The 18110-nt window shown below is 35.2% G+C and overlaps 1 protein-coding gene across 1 annotated transcript in view; it reads right to left on the reverse strand.

Moving 5' to 3' along the window:
- CCDC102B (coiled-coil domain containing 102B) overlaps nt 1-18110 on the reverse strand; it is a 178182-nt gene that overhangs the window by 55718 nt on the left and 104354 nt on the right. Inside the window, exon 6 of the mRNA XM_032872257.1 lies at nt 2496-2612. Coding sequence (XP_032728148.1) covers nt 2496-2612 — 117 coding nt within the window. The remainder of the gene's footprint in view (nt 1-2495; nt 2613-18110) is intronic.

An 18110-nucleotide genomic window follows, 5' to 3' on the forward strand; every position in this document is an offset into this window, starting at 1 on the left:
ATATAATATTTCTAAAGGACAATTTGGTGATGTGTATAAAAAATTTAAAAAATAAACATTCTCTTGACCAAGCCATACTATTTCTAGGAATTTACCCTAAGCCATTTTAAATACCCAAAGATGAATGTGCACACACAAACTGCAATACTGATTATATATCTTTAAAAAAACCAATTTTTATTTTTTATATTTTAAGATTTTATTTATTTATTTGAGGGAGAGAGAGAGAACAGAACCAGGGGGAGGGGCAGAGGGAGAGGGAGAAGCAGACTCCTTGCTGAGCAGGGAGCCCAAGGCAGGGCTCAATCCCAGGACCTTGGGATCATGACCTGAGCTGAAGACAGATGCTTAACCGACTGAGTTGCCCAGGTACCCCAAAAACCTGATTTTTAAAAATAGGTTATATTTGAATTAAGATATAGCACAATCACACAATGGCTTTTATGAAAACATATTACACATTATGATATGATTTTAGAGACCTAAACATAGCCAGTGTAAAAAATAAAATAATGCCAGCAAAGGGTGGTTATTATCTATCTTCTTTTCTAAGGAAAAAAAATAGCTTCTATACTAACTTACAACTGAAATGAACCATATGCTCACATATATAACACACACATATACACACACAAGCTCCTTGTTTCTATTTAGAACCTGTCTCAATATTTTATTTAATATTTTATTTGTTTTCTTTTGAACAAAGCTTTCCTTCTTCAATTTAATTCAACAGAATATACCCCTTAAGTGTACATAGTTAGACATAGCCAATTCATGTCTTTCATTTGCTTTCAGCTTTCAGTGCTCTATTAAGAATTTTTAAATCATAAAACCATATATCATAGTACTTGAGTGTCTTGTGGGAGATTATCTTTAGGTGGTAAAAGGTCTATATCCTAACACAGAAACACAGTTGTTATATCAATATGAAACACCTAACACAAGGCCATATAATTAATAAATGAGCCTCCAAACTTTTTACTAAATCAAACTAAAAAAGAGATCCTATGTTGCTATGGCTCCCAGTGCATCTGAAAATGATGATATAAGATTACATCCTCGGCTTTTGAGGAGAGTTATAATATATAACCAGATGCGTCTTTCTCTGTTTTTGTATCTAACTGCTAAGTAAGCTTTTATACATGTTGTGCAAAGCTTAATCTAAGATGTTCTCAGATCTCAGGACCAAGAAAAAATGGCACCTCTCCTGATGGTTTGATTTCTTTAAGAAAATAGCCATCACACAAACCGCCATTTTCCCTTTTGACCTAACTGGTAGAAAGAATTGTTTTCAACACATCAGCCTTTCTCATCACGGATCTCTCATATCCCTTCCCTCACCCACCACCTCTTTCTTTACATGACTCATGGAAGAGGTGGCAAGGAATGATGCTGATTCAATCAAGAAGAGCTATTTCTCCTTAACAACTTCGTGTAACTCCCCAAATCAAGGCAGGCTGCCTCCGACCAGTTTTCCCTTGCAGCATGTGATCATTTCAAAAATCCTGTGTGATGACTTTTATTATTCTTACTTCCATTATTTCAATCAATCTGTATACTGAGACTTAGGTATAAGGAGTTGACCAGAATAAAGTAATCAATAATGGAGCTGCTTCTGGCTCCAAAATCTTTGGTTTATGCATTTTCCACTGCACTATGTTTTTCTGATATAAAATATACTGTGGTGTGAGTTCGGTCTTCATGGACCTTTAGAAAGAAGAGAGCATCTAATACAAATCTCCTTCCTCCTACCCTATATTTCCTGAATTGTTGCTACACATTGATATCCAAGACATTCTTCCAAAATTATGATACAAAATAAGTAATTTATGATTTTCCACTTTTAGGGTACTAACACTATTTACTATGTAGTACAAATAATTCAATATACTATCTATAGGAACAATAATCTATCTATAAGAACAATAATTCCTCCTCTAATAACATGATGGAGAAAACAGAGTTTACAATCTGTGAAAATTCTTTAGGTGGTGATGGTGGTAGAAGTGTTAAAAATAAATGTTCCCACCATTTCACTTGTCATACCTAAGAAATGAACTAATAAGAGTGAAGTTACCCTGCCTTGTCTCTCACTGTTGGTGGCTGCTAACAGCCATGTTAATTCCACCAGAAACTACATGTAACACATTTGTCAATCATTGGTCCTGATGATAACCTAACATATTAGATCCAGCAGCCAACTGACCCTTTAAAAAGTATTTACTCACAGTTAGAATTGTATTGCCATAGGTTGTTTTTTTTTTCATCAAATATTTTGTCTTTATAATAGGTAATTCCAATCTAGTGATGAGTCAGTATCATCCCACAGCATTTTAAGTCCTATACAAACTGCTTATATTTATTATTTTTTATTTTCGGCAGAATCCTTCTTCATAGAGTAACAAACAATGCCTCTATTATACTCCTTAAAATAGCATATCATTTAATAACCTTCAGGTATGCTTTGGTGTTACAATCTTTATCCAATATCTTACCTCAGCTCTTAACTCAGAGATCAGTCTATCCTTGCTCTTTTGAGATTTTGATTCTTCCTTTATATCTCCTGATATTTCTTCCATTTCATTTTCAAGCTGACCAGGAATAATGTTAAACTGAAAAAAAGGAAAAGTTAAAATTATAATCACATAATGCTCCAGTGTCTGGCTCCAGGATAACTCATATTAGTCTTTCATTTTGCTTTTAGTTTAGTTTTTTGTCCACTTCTTTTTATGTGGATTCTGGCAGGTTTTATCATTGCTGTGGTAATTAATGTAGTTAAACCATTTATTTCTTATATTTGAAAAAATTCTTGGTTGTTAGAAAACAAATCCGCAATCTCCATAAATCCAAACTCACCAATTGAAAAAATTGGGCAAAACTTGGTTACCACACAGAATCCTGGTAACTGACCAACTGAATTCTCAAGAAATCTAATTAATACTGATCTTATAGTCTTGAATATTTATAATACAGGACTCTTCGTAATCCTACTTAATGTCCATTTTTTATTAAGTCCAAAGAGTATATAGATTATAATAGAGGCAAACTTGGGCAATGGGGAAAAAATCATCTATACAATGCTAGAACTGGTAAAAATATGTTTATAAAAGATGCCAATAAATTAGCAGGAAAACAGGATAAATAAACTATGGCATATCCAGATAATGGAATATTATTCAGCACTAAAAAGCCATGAAAAGACACAGAGAAAACTTAAATATATATTACTAAGTGAAAGAAGCCAATCTGAAAAGGCTACTTACTGTATAATTTCTGACACTCTGGAAAAGGCGAGATATTGGAGACAATATAAAATCAGTGCTTTTCAGGTTCTTGGGGAGGAAGGGATGTGTAGGTGGCACACAGAGATTTTCAGGGCAGTGAAACTATTTGGTATAACACTGGTGGATATATGTCATTATACATTTGTCTAAACCCAGACAACACAAATGTAAACTATGGACTGTGATGTGTCAATGTAGGCTCATCATTTGTAACAAGTGTATCACTCTGGTGGAGGACACTGATAACAGAAGGTTGTGTTTAAGTGCAGACAGGGAGCACAGGGGAATGTATGTATCTCCCACTCAATTTTGCTGCGAATCAAAAACTGCTCTAAAAAACAGTCTATAAAGAGGAACATAGGAACATGAGAAAAATCCTGGAAACACACAGTAATTTTCCCTCCTAACTGTTCTTATAGTTCTCAGCAGAAGCACAAAATTTGATAAACCTATAAAATGCATAATACATACACATATAATATTTTGTTTTGTAAACTTATATTTTTCCCTAAAATATGTAGGCAAATATTTTCAGAATTTATATAATTTGTAAGGAATCCCACAATAAATTAGAAAATAAAAGCAAACATTATACTACCTATTTATAATTAAAATGATATTACTCATAACATTATCATTGTTAATAGTAATATTGAATATGTAATAGTCTCTAGGAACTGGACTTGATATGTATTTTCTGAGTTAAAGGTAGAGTAATCCTATGCGTTAGGTATATAGTACCATCTTTATCTTAAAGAAAAATAAGCCATATTTTTACTAGGCTTAAGCAAGTTCCCCAAATTTGCAAAGCCAGTAACTGGAAGAGCATATTTTAAGAATGTTTTTGTCAAATTCATTACCTGAGTTTTTAATTATCAACTGGTAGCTACACCTATAATTATAAAGCTAAAAGCCGTTGTATAGTTTACTGAAAGGCAAAAGACTTACAGCCACATGCTCAAAATGAACTACAACAGTATTAGGGTGCCGATGTGCCGAGTACAGAGAGGCTCCTTGCTCAGAGTTAGTAACATGGAGAACATGCCATGGAAAGCAAGTGTGGAACCGAATACAATGCGACAAAGTTCAAAGCCTGTCCATGCATGTCTCACCCTACTTCACATAAACAGACAATGTGGCATTCACCTCTGGCTAACCTAAACTAAAAGTCACTTTGCTAAAGAAAATAATTAATTACAAGAGTAAAATAAAAGACATCAAAGCATCAGGTTTTGGTTTGAGTTCACCAAAGTAAAACCCAACTCATTCTGGTAATTGAATGCCCTTAGTTTTACTTCTAAAATCTTGACCATTAATTCTCAGGGAATTAGATCAATCAATAAGCTCTCTCACTGTTAACAGGACTGCAATCAATGTTACCACTCAAAGGAGAGAAGAGGTAAGAAAATAACTTTTCATACAGTATGGGAAATCCACACCAATTATCTAAAATAATTCCATTTTCAATGACCGTGGAAAATCAAGGATCTTTGGACATACGAAGAAACCAAGAACATGAATAAAATAGCCAAGATTTGAAATCACAATGTCTGATACAGGGGAAGAAAAGGACAGAGATAAATAGTATAATTTAAGATATGAAAGAAAATGTTATTAAAAATATAATCACTGGGAAAAACTGAATTGCACTCATAAATTAAGGACAGAACAATTTCAAAATTTCAAAGAACAATAAAGGAAAAATTTAAAAATGTGTCTAGTAATCCTTTCCTTTGGAAAAATTCACTAGAAACATTGGAAAATAGTGTCAGAGGTTAAAGTGTTTGAAGCTCTGTTCTTGGAACTGTTCGCTTGATACATCTGCTCCCATGGGAAAGCTGATGTGCACCCACAGCGCTGCATACTAATCGAAATTCTGACAATCTCCAAACGTCTAGTTCTATCTTGTAGGTCTCCTTTGAGCTTCGGACCCACATGTCCAACTCCTTGTCACTTCTATAGGTATCTAAAATTTAACGCATTGCAAAGACAAATTAAGAATTCCCCTAAACTTGTTTCTCTGCCAATCTCTACCATTTCAGTTAAGTATCAACTCTATCCTTCCCTTTAATCAGACCAAGGATTTTTGGATTTATTTTTAACTCCTTTCTTTCTCTGACACATCATATCCAAACCAAAATCAAAATAATTCAGCATTGCCTTCAAACTATATATAGTAAATCCAACCATTTCTCTACCTATACTACTACTGCCTTGATCAAAGGCCACCATGTTCTCTCACATCAGTTATTTTAATAGCTGCCACAATCTCTGCTTCTCCATGTAGCTCTGTAGTCCCTTTCCCCAAACAGCAGTCAATAAAGCATTTTCAAAGTAAATCAAATCATGTAATTCTGCGGCTCAAATCTTTCCAGTGGCTTTCCAACCCATTCAGAGTATAAGTCAAAGTCCTTACCATCTGCCTGGTCCTGGATCCCCTCAGTGCTCTTCTCCTACTCCTACCTCTTATTCTATTAGTCACTCTGGCCTTCTCACTGTTCCTACACACTCCAGGCAGGAAACAGCAAAAAATAAAATACAAACAGTAAATGAAATATTGTACAGTGAAGGCACTTAAAACACTGTAACAGGAAAAAAAAAAAAAAAAACAACCCACTCTGATGGCCAGATTAATAAAAAAACTATACTTTTCCCTATGAAAATTTGAGTTATTTTGATCATTTTAAAATTATACTTTGGACTCAAAATCACCTTAATTTTGCTACTTACCCTATTAAACTTCAGGTTGAGATTAATGGAGTTATAATTAAAATCTAATTAGTAGCTGAAAGGTTGAAAGCTATAGATGTGTAGATGTTAAGGATTATTTCAGCAGAATTATGAATGTCATCCACAAGTGAAATATCACATTAACTTAAATTGAAAGTGACAGAAATAGAAGGTAGCTGAGAAAGTGAATGAATCAGAATTAGAAAGCATTTTCCAAGTTCAGGTCCTTTTATTTAATAGTTAAATTTAAGTACAGTCTCTTATTTCTTTTTCTGAAATTGCATCATAGTATAATTCCAAAATTCTTCTTTAAAATTTCTCTTTTCAAATGCAGTATTTGTGAAAGGTTAAACCAGGCAACTTTTCACATCTCTGACTTCAGAAATATCTACCATAATTTGCTTCTGGAAAATTAGCAATGCTATATGTAAATATTTATTCTCCTACATTCAAATTAGCATGGAATGAAAGTCTTTTTGAAGATGATTCTGGAAAACAAAAATATTGTGTAACTTACAAATAAAAATATTTTCTTACTTATTCAGATCAAGTAGGAAAAGAAAATTTCACTTCAAAAATGGCACAAAAATATAATCTAACATACCCTGTTATTTTGATTTTGCCTCACATTTTACCCTTCAAAATAATCGAAAATGATTAGGTAGTTATTGCTTATCCCAAAGATCTGGCTTTTGTGAAATATTGTGCTCAATATTTATGTCAATGTTATTAATAATACAACAAAATTCAATCTCCTCAGACATTAAACCCATAATTTCTCCCATAACTCTCAACAAATGATCTTGCAGCTTCATTCATGGAAAAGCAGGAAAGCTATAGATAGGAAAGATCTTCAACTTCTTGTAACATAATCTACAAATTTTCAACCATCTATACAAATCTTTCCTTCTTTCCTCTTGTTAAAGAACTTAAAATAGCCTTCTCCTAGAGTCAAACACTAATCATTTCATTTGTAGTCAGGATTTGGTACCTTTGGGGTACTTGGTTAATTCATTCTACTAACTGTTCACCTGCTGGATTTTCAAGAACTCTTGGTTTCTCCCTCATCAACACTTAGTTGCCTGATAGTTTCCATTTAGGTTGTAAAGCAAAGTATGAGAGATCAAGTATAGCAGATCCTCTCCTTTTCTTTCTCTCTCTCTCTCTCTCTCTCCCACCTCTGGAAAAAACACCTCTTTTCCCGTTTTGGAGGTTTCCACTCCGGCTCTGTTTCCTCTCACTCTCAAGTGCCTTGGAAGAGTTGCTCACATTCACATTTTCCCCATGCTCCCCTTTCACTCATTCCTACATTGGCTTTTGCTATACCCATTCCCAATATTTCCCAACACACAATATTCAACCTTGTCCTTAACTTGAATCCATGGCAGAATCTGATTCCTGTTAACAATGCCTTTGCTGAGGCACTCTTTTCTTCTGGCTCATGGGAGGAAAGGTTTTCTTTCTCTGCAGTTTCCCTTTCTCCGTCTGCCTTACCTGGTACTAATCCTCCAAACCGTCTTTTGTTTCATTCAGTATACCAACATGGGGGTTGGGGCAGGATCCCATTCACTCCCATGCTTCCACCACCATCTCATGGTTCATTGTTCACATTTCTTTCTTACACTCATAAATTCCAAGTCCCACCAAACACTCCTACCTCAAGCTCAGTATACTCAGTTTTGAATACATGATCATTTCCCCTCAAGTTTCTCTTCTTCGTGATGTGCCTTCTTTGGTGGAAGGCAACTCCATAGATAAGGTCAGAAATCCAAAACCTCTTCTCTCTAACACCCAAGTATCCCTGTACATTTCCAAATTCACTGGATCACCAAGCATCACAATGTTTTTCACGTGTATACTTCTCAACTCTCCACATCCCCCAACCAAACTTAGGACACCTGATTGTTTCTTTCTGGATTACCAACAGACTCATAGAACTTTCCTCATCACCTGTACTCCCGAAATCTTTTCTTCACACTGAAAGTTGAGTCATTTTTTCAGTGATGTAATCAAACTGATGCTGGTTAACACAATGCAATGGCTTTTCCCATTGCCCTCATGTTGATGCATACATTTATAATTTGGCTTTGGAGTAAGTATTGAGTATCAAATAGTACAGAGTCTAAGACCAAGTTTTTAGCAATTGGGTAGGTTCTGGTGGTGATACCATATTCTTATGAAAAGTGAGGAAAGGAGGAAATGTGTCCAAATAGAAAATGACCCAAATGCAGTGGACCCAGGGATAGCTAACAACAAGGTAAAGGTTCCAAATGATTTTAATAACTCTAAGTGCATGGAGAAGCCTCCAAAATTTAACATAACTGCAAAAATTTTAGCCAAAATTATTTAAACTAATCTTCACCTAATTCCCTCCCTCAATCTTAAAGAATGGTAGTAAAGAATAAAACAACGTTTAACTATGCTCACAGCAAATTTTCTTCTATTCTTGAAGTCAACATAAAACTCTAAATAGTTAATCTTAGTGGTATTTAAACTGTTTTGCTCTCATGCTAATGTATCCTTTACTTTTTTTAAAGACTTGACTAAATAGTATATTGATTTAGATACAAAAATGAATTTCCTGCTGAATTTTAAATATTTTAAATAAAATGGTTGCATCATATCTTACAGAATGTTAACATCTAAAACCCACAGAACTGTAATGCTATCATCTATTCAAAAAATTGTAATAATTTTATTTCTTGAATTTTTATTTCTATTTCACCTTCCCCAGATCATCAAACTGTAACATGTTTATATTTGAAAGTGTTTTTACTCAATAACATGCAATAAAAATGCATATATAAAATCTGTATGTATATATTGTGGCTGTAAGTTTCCAAATGTTAAAAAGTTTCTTTGGATTGAATTATCTCTACAATTATTATGGGTACATGGTTGCTTAAAAATAAGACAAGACAGCACATATTGTGATAAGTAATTATTAAATATAAACTAATCATTTGCTGGAAATGCATTTCTTAATGAGATAGATAGATACATTTTTTCAATTAGTTTGTGTATCCATGGATGAAATTACTTATTGATAGAATGAAATAAGAATTATCATCAGTTTTCTCTATTCTTTTTTAAACGTAGGCACTGAGAAAGTTGATCACATGCAAATAGATATGGAAGATGTTTTGTTATAGCAAAGGCATTGCTTGTGTTGTTTTTTAATATCCTTCTAAATAAATGACAAAGCTACTTCTGATCTTATAACAAAATTAATTTTTTTATTATTTGTAAACTGACAAATCCATTCGGTCCCATTCCAGTATTTTTATGAAAAAGAAATGAGAAAACCACTTGAAATGACAAAAGTTTTGTGATCCACTGATTAGCTGGTTTCTCAAAACAAATATTTCAAAATATCTCTGTGTTTGGTACTTCTGTATTTTCCCCACTGGCACAATGTTCTAAAATCACACTTGGGTTGGGAGACCAGCATGACTTTCATTTGAAAAGTGGATGGAGGGTAAAGTGGGAAAAGAGAACTCACTTGAAAAGTACAAACTTCTTTAGGTAAATGGATTTCTGAAGGCCGCATATGAAAGTATGGGAATCTGAAGTTGAAATCCACATAGCTATCCCATGGGGACCTGTGGGAAGATGGTAGTGGTGCGGTGGTGGCAGTCCTTTTAGGGTATGCAAATCTCTGCATGAAAATAGGCAGAGCAATGACAATAACAAAATTAAAACCCATGGAAGCCTATAGCAAAATGAGGTGGGAAGTTTTCCCTAAAATCCTAAGATAACAGGTGTGTTAAGACAATCTACTCAGCTTGAAGAACTCCAGAATATCAGCATCTGTTTGAGAAAATTAAATGGAAGGAACAACATACCTGAGAACAGGAGAACCTCAAACTGACAGTACACCTCTCCTGAAAATGTGTCAGGTTGATTTGAAAACAGTAGATGAAACTAAGGGAGTTTTACACATTGAGGGCAAGAGGCCCACAATGAAATCTGAAATGCAACAATCTATATCCTGTATACTCTCAAAAACCAAAACAGATAAAACTTTCTTTAAAAACACATCCTTGAGGTGTCTGGGTGGCTCAGTTGGTTAAGCATCTGATTCTTCATTTCAGCTCAGGTCATGATCTCAGGGTCATGGGATCAAACCTGCATTGGGTTCCATGCTCAGCATGGAGTCCGCTTGAGATTCTCTCTCTCTCTCTCTCTGCTCCTGCTCTCTCTCTCTCTCTCCCAAATAAATAAAAAAAAAACTTAAAAAACAAAACAAAACACCCTGCACTAAAGTGGGAAATGATGAAAATGGAATTGATATGAAAGGAACAATGGCAATAAAGGCAGAGTGATCCAGAGAAATCAGTTAGGGAACAGAGTCAGGGAGTTTTGGAAAGGACAAGACAAGGTCATAAATTTAGGGCACTTTACACAAATACTGAGTAGTGAGCTCTAGAAAACACTTTTTCTTCCACTTTCTATGTAAGAGTGAGTAACAAAAAGGATCATGGTTGAATCATGTTATGTTAGTATAACAACAAAAGAATGAAGAAAGGAATGATGCTCTTATAAAGAAAGTATGCTATAGATAATAAGAACATTCTAGAGTATGCTATATATGTAGAATATAGAATACAGAGAGAGTATTCTAGAGTATGCTATAGATAATTCTAGAGTATGCTATAGATAAGAACATTCTAGAAATACATGCCCACTAGAGAAAAAGAAAACAAGACAAATTTTTCATTGTGACCTAAATAAAAATAATAAAATTATATATAATATGAAGGAGCTGCACACCCTAGAATTAGAGAAACTCAGAAATGTTATACTACTAGGAAAAGAATTAGAAATAAAAGAAAAAGTATTTCAGAATAAACTATAAGGAACATAAGAGCAAGTAAATGAAATAGATAATGTCTTAAGAGAGAAGGTAAAAAGAAATAAGATGCTGAAAGTCCAAAAGTAATCAAGATAAAATATTTAAAAAGATATCAGAAACTGTGACTGAGTAGAGTGACAAGGATTTAGCATATTTATAAATTTCCCAATTTTTCCTCTAAAATGACCTGAAATAGTGACCATAATTGTAGCAACATACTCATCCATGCAGACTGTGGTCTTAAGATATTTCCTATTATAAGAACCCAGAACTCTTTGAAGATGAGTCATGCCATTGAGTGTATATCTTGTCATACCACAAAGTAAACTACAAAGGAGTACTATGATTTCATCGAATGTTTGCAGTTGCTAATATAAAAAATGTTCTGCTCTTTTGAATATCATAAGGATGATAAGTACAGGTACTATGGAAAACATCCAATAAGTTTAAATTCATGAATTTATAATACTACTTTAGAAACCTAATTTAATACTGGGGAACGCTAGTGATCCAATTCATTTAAAGAAAGGGAAAGTAACCTACCCTGTATCCCAACTATGTCTAAATGAACAAAATACTGTATGGAAGGAAGTTCTTGATCTTGGGGTTGTGAGTTTGAGCACCACATTGGGTTAGAGATTACTTTAAAAAAAAATATATATATATATAATATATATACACATATATATAATATATATAATATATATAATATAGAGATTACTTAAAATATATATACTTATAAATGTGTATATTTATATATTTAATATATATAAAATGGGTTAGAGATTACTTAAAAAATAAATAAATATATTTTTTAAGTAATCTCTAACCCAATGTGGTGCTCAAACTCACAACGCCAAGGTCAAGAATTGCATGCTCTACCGATAGAGCCAGCCAGGCTGGTGCACCAGCCAGGTCTACCAGAGAGGAAGTTCTTTTTATTTAAATGATCCAGAAAGGGGTGCCTGGGTGACTCAGTTGGTTAGGCGTCCATGTCTTGAGCCCTCCCTCCTCAGCAGGGAGCCTGCTTCTCCCATTCTCTCTGCCTGCCACTCCCCCGACTTATGCTCACTCTCTCTGTCTCAAAAAACTAAACAAAATCTTAAAAAAATAAAAAGTTCCAAATAATAACTTCAGAAGAAATAATACAATTAGAATATGATTTTGCAACTCCTAATTAATGGAAAGAGCATCATCAGTACCACCAAGAAACAAACAAATACCATGTGCTTCCTAATGAAGAACACATCATCTAGGAGACAGTCTTGAAACTGAATCAGATCATACCTTCTGATCAAACTAAGATTTAATAGGAAATACAGAAGACAGAGTAACACATTAAACCATATAATGCATAAATGCAATCTATAAAATTCAGAATAGAATCCTAAAGGATAAATAACCTATTAAAAAAAAAAGCAAATTTTAAGAAGGACAAAAAGAAAAAGTTGCATAAAGAGAAAAACTACATGTTAAAATGCACTTAAAAAGACATCCAATTAGGTTGGAGGACCCAAGATGACAGAGGAGTAGGAAACTGAGATATCACTAGGTCTCAGGAGTTCAGCTAGATAGTTATCAAACACCTACAAACTCAACAGGAGATCAAAGAGAAGGAGAGCAGCAATTCTAGGAACAGAGAATTGACCACTTTCTGGAAGGTAGGACATGCAGAGAAGTGAATCCAAAGCGACGGGAAGATAGACTGTTGGGGTAGGAGCCACCTCCTGGCAAGTGGTGGAACAGTGGCGCACAAAATTGGAACTTTCAGAAGTCTAATCCACTGAGGGACATTGATCCAGAGGCTAGGTGGAGGTGGAGCCCTCAATGAGGACAGTGTGGTCTCAGGACCCGCAGGGTCACAGAAAGACCAGGGGGTGTCTGAATGTGGCAGAGCTGCCAGGTATCAGAGCAGGGAAACCAACTCCAGAAATGAAGCCAAGAAGTGAGCACTCAGCTTGGGGTTACTTAAACCATGATCCAAGGCACAGTTGGGCCACTGCTCTTTGAGCAGGGATCCCACAAATCGCAGATCTGGAGAGACCCCCTCGTTCCTCCCCCAGGAGGAGCAGCATGGGAGAGTGCAACATGAGTCTACTGGGTTTGGAGATGCCAAATGGGGCCATGCGCCAGAGATAGAAATGCTCAGTCATGGGCCAGGTGAGCACTGAGTGTGGCTGGAGACCTGGGAGACAGGAATGATTGACTTCTTTCATTTGAGGGTGCACTGAGGAGTGAGGCCTCAAGCTCTCGGCTCCTCTGGGCCAGAGATTGGGAGGCCGCCATCTTCATTTTCATCCTCCAAAAATGTATGGAAAGCATTCAGGGAACAAAAGCTACCTAGAGGGAACCCAAGCAGATTACTGAGCCTGGCCCCTGGCAAGGGCAGTGCGATTCCACCTTAGGCAAACACATTTCAGAATCATGGCAACAGGCCCCTCCCCCAGAAGATCAGCAAGAACATCCAGCCAAAAAGCTGGGATGGATGGGAACATCCATCCCAAAGCAAGTACACTGATCAATGAGAACTATGGATTTCCAGAGCTATAAGAAAGCAATACATAGAATTCATGGCTTTTTTCCCATTATCCTTTAGCCTTGCAAAGTTAAATGTTTTTAATTTTATTTTTTTCTTGTTCTACTTTTTTAACTTTTCCACTTTCCTCTTTTAACATTTTTTAACTATTCTATCTTAACAATATCTTTTTAAAAAAAATCTTTTAAAATTTTCATTGTTATAATCATATAATATCCCTTCATTGTAGCTATCTTTTTTTTTGTATATATACAGGGTTTTTTTTTCTTTAAAATTTTGGGATACAATTTCAAAATATACCCTAAATCTAGTGCATGGCTCTGTTCGAGTCTGCAGCCTGATCACATTCTCTCCCTGTTTCTTTCTTTCTTTTTTCTTTTCCAACCAACTTATCTTATCAGTTCCTTTTTTAGAATCTTTTTAAATTTCATCTTTATAGTCATATTCCATTCCTTCATTATGTTTATCCTTATTTTTGTATATATATATTTTTCTTTCTTTAAGATTTTGGGATGTAGTTTCTTCTAACAGACCAGAATACACCCCAAATCAAGTGGGTGGCTCTGTTCTATTCACAAGTCTAATATATATATATATATATATATATATATATATATATATATCTCCCCCTTCTTCTCCCCACAGTATCAGGTCACTTCTGATTTGGCTTGTGTATATTTTTCTGGGGTATTTGCTATCCTTTTTGTATTTTATTCCCTCACTCATACATTCTTATCTGGATAAAATAGCAAGGCAGAAAAACTCACCACAAAAAAAAGAACAAGAGGTAATATCAATGGCTAGGGACCTAATCAATACAAACATTGGTAATATGTAAGAACTAGAGTTCAGAATGACGATTATTAAGGTGCTAGCTGGGCTTGAAAAGGCATGGAGGATATTAAAGAATCCCTTCCTGGAGAAATAAAAGAACTAAAACCTAACCAAGTTGAAATCAAAAAAGCTATTAATGAGGTGCAATAAAAAATGGAGGCTCTTACTGCTAGGATAAATGAGGCAGAAGAGAGAATTAGTGATATAGAAGAACAAATAATGGAGAATAAAGAAGCTGAGCGAAAGAGAGACAAGCTACTACTGGACCATGAGGGGAAAATTCGAGAGATAAATGATACCATAAGATGAAACATTATTAGAATAATTAGGATCCCAGAAGAAGAAGAAAGAGAGAGGGGGGCAGAAGGTATACTGGAGCAAATTATTGTAGAGAATTTCTCTAATAAGGCAAAGGGAACAAGCATCAAAATCAGGGAGGCTCAGAGAAACACCCTCAAAATCAATAAAAATAGGTCCATACCCGGTCATCTAATAGTAAAACTTACAAGTCTTAGTAATAAAGAGAAAATCCTGAAAGCAGCTTGGGAATAGAGGTCTGTAACATACAATGGTAGAAATATTAGATGGGCAGCAGACTTATCCACAGACACCTGGCAGGCCAGAAATGGTTGGCATGATATATTCAGAGCATTGAATGAGAAAAATATGCAGGCAAGAACACTATATCCAGCTAGCCTGCCATTAAAATAGAATGAGGGATAAAAAGTTTCCAGGACAAACAAAAATTAAAAGAATTTGCAAACACCAAACCAGCCCTACAGGAAATATTGAAAGGGGTCCTCTAGGCAAAGAGAGAGACTAAGAGTAGTAGACCAGAAAGGAACAAAGACAATATGCAGCAACAGTCACCTTATGGGCAATACAATGACACTAAACTAATATCTTTTAATAGTTATCGTGAATGTAAATAAGCTAAATGTCCCAATCAAAAGACACAGGGTATCAGAATGGAAAACCAAAACCCATCAATATGCTGTCTACAAGAAACTCATTGAAGACCCAAAGACACCTCCAGATTTAAAGTGAGGGGGTGGAAAACAATTTACCATGTTAATGGACATCTGAAGAAACCTGGGGTGGCAATCCTTATATCAGATCAATTAGATTTTAAGCCAAAGACTATGATAAGAGATGAGGAAGGACACTATATCATACTTAAAGGGTCTATCCAACAAGAAGATCTAACAATTTTAAATATCTATGCCCCTAACATGGGAGCAGCCAATTATATAAACCAATTAATAACAAAATCAAAGAAACACATTGACAATAATACAATAATAGTAGGGGACTTTAACATCCCCCCCCTCACTGAAATGGACAGATCATCTAAGCAAAAGATCAACAAGGAAATAAAGGTTTAAATGACACACTGGACCAGATGGACATCACAGACATATTTAGAACATTCCATCCCAAAGCAACAGAATACACATTCTTCTCTAGGGCACATGGAACATTCTCCAGAATAGATCACATCCTCGGTCCTAAATCAGGGCTCAACCGGTATCAAAAGATTGGGATCATTCCCTGCATATTTTCAGACCACAATGCTGTGAAGCTAGAACTCAATCACAAGAGGAAAGTTGGAAAGAACTCAAATACCTGGAGGCTAAAGAGCATCCTACTAAGGAATGAATGGGGCAATCTGGAAATTAAAGAACTGAAAAAATTCATGGAAACAAATGAAAATGAAAACACAACTGTTCAAAATCTTTGGGACACAGAAAAGGCAGTCCTGAGAGGAAAGTATATAGCGATACAAGACGTTTTTAGAAACAAGAAAGGTCTCAAGGTCTCAAGTACCCAACCTAACCCTACACCTAAAGGACCTGGAGAAAGAACAGCAAAGAAAGCCTAAACCCAGCAGGAGAAGAGAAATAATAAAAACCAGAGCAGAAATCAAAGAAATAGAAACCAAAAGAATAGTAGAACAAATCAACAAAACTAAGAGCTGACTCTGAAAGAATTAATAAGATTGAGAAACCTCTGACCAGATTTATCAAAAAGAAAAGAGAAAGGACCCAAATTAATAAAATCATGAATAGAAGAGGAGAGTTCACAACCAACAGCAAATAAATACAAATAATTATAAGACCATATTATGAGCAACTATACATCAGCAAATTTGACAATCTGAAAGAAATGGATGCATTCCTAGAGACATACCAACTACCAAAACTGAACCAGGACAAAACAAAAAAAAACCTGAACAGACCCATAACCAGTAAGAAGATTGAAGCAGTCATCAAAAATCTCCCAACAAATAAGAGTCCAGGGCCAGATGACTTCCCAGGGGAAGCCTACCAAATATTTAAAGAAGAATTAATACCCACTCTTCCTAAAACTGTTCAAAAACAGAAATGGAAGGAAAACCTTCCAAACTCATTTTATGATGCCGGCATTACCTTCATCCCAAAACCAGACAAAGACCCCATCAAAAAGGAGAATTACAGACCAATATCCTTGATGAACACAGATGCGAAAATTCTCACCAAAATACTAGCCAATAGGATCCAACAGTACATTAAAAGGATTATTCACCATGACCAAGTAGATTTATTCCTGAGCTGCAAGATTGGTTCAACATCCATGAATCAATCAATGTGTACAATACATTAATAGAAGAAAGAACAAGAACCATATACTACTTTCAATAGATGCTAAAAAAGCATTTGACAACGTATAGCATCCTTTCTTGATCAAAACTCTTCAAAGTGTAGGGATAGAGGGTCCATACCTCAATATCATCAAAGCAATCTATGAAAAACCCACAGTGAATATCATTACAATGAGGAAAAACTAAGAGCTTTTCTCCTAAGGTCAGGAACACGGCAGGGATGTGCACTATCACCACTGCTATTCAACATGGTACTAGGAGTCCTAGCCTCAGCAATCAGAAAATAAAAAGAAATTAAAGGCATCTGAATTGGCAAAGAATCAAACTCTCACTCTTTGCAGATGATATGATACTTTATGTATCATAAAGTATCATTTATGTGGAAAACCCAAAAGGCTCCGCTTCAAAACTGCAAGAACTCATACAGAAATTCAGTAAAGTGTCAGGTTATAAAATCAATGCACAAAAATCAGTTGCATTTCTATACATCAACAGCAAGACAAAAGAATGAGAAATTAAGGAGTCAATCCAATTTATAATTCAACCTCAAACCATAAGATACCTAGGAATAAACCTATCCAAAGAGGCAAAGAATCTGTACTCAGAAAACTATAAAGTACTCATGAAAGAAATTGAGGAAGACACAAAAAAATGGACAACACCCCATGCTCATGGATTGGAAGATCAAATATTGTGAAAATGTCTATGCTACCTAAAGCAACCTACATAGTTAATGTAATCCCTATCAAAATAGCTCTGATTTTTTTCAAGGAAATGGAACAAATAATCCTAAAATCTATATGGAACCAGAAAATACCCCGAATAGCCAGAGGAATGTTGAAAAAGAAAGCCAAAGTTGGTGGAATCACAATTCCAGTCTTCAAGCTCTATTACAAAGCTGTAATCATCAAGACTGTATGGTACTGGCATAAAAACAGACACAAAGATCAATGGAACGGAATAGAGAGCCCAGAAATAGACCCTCAACTCTATGGTCAACTAATCTTTGACAAAGCAGGAAAGAATGTCCAATGGCAAAAAGTCTCTTCAACAAATGGTGCTGGGAAAATTGGACAGCCACATGCAGAAGAATGAAACTGGACCATTTCCTTACACCACACACAAAAATATACTCAAAATGGATGAAAGACCTCAATGTGAGACAGGATGATGGATTCAAAATCCTTGAGGAGAACACAGGCAGCAACATTTTTAACCTCAGACGCAGCA

Source organism: Lontra canadensis, unplaced genomic scaffold (genome assembly GCF_010015895.1).
Source record: "Lontra canadensis isolate GAN:19392208 unplaced genomic scaffold, GSC_riverotter_1.0 scaffold44, whole genome shotgun sequence".
Lineage (NCBI taxonomy): Eukaryota > Metazoa > Chordata > Mammalia > Carnivora > Mustelidae > Lontra > Lontra canadensis.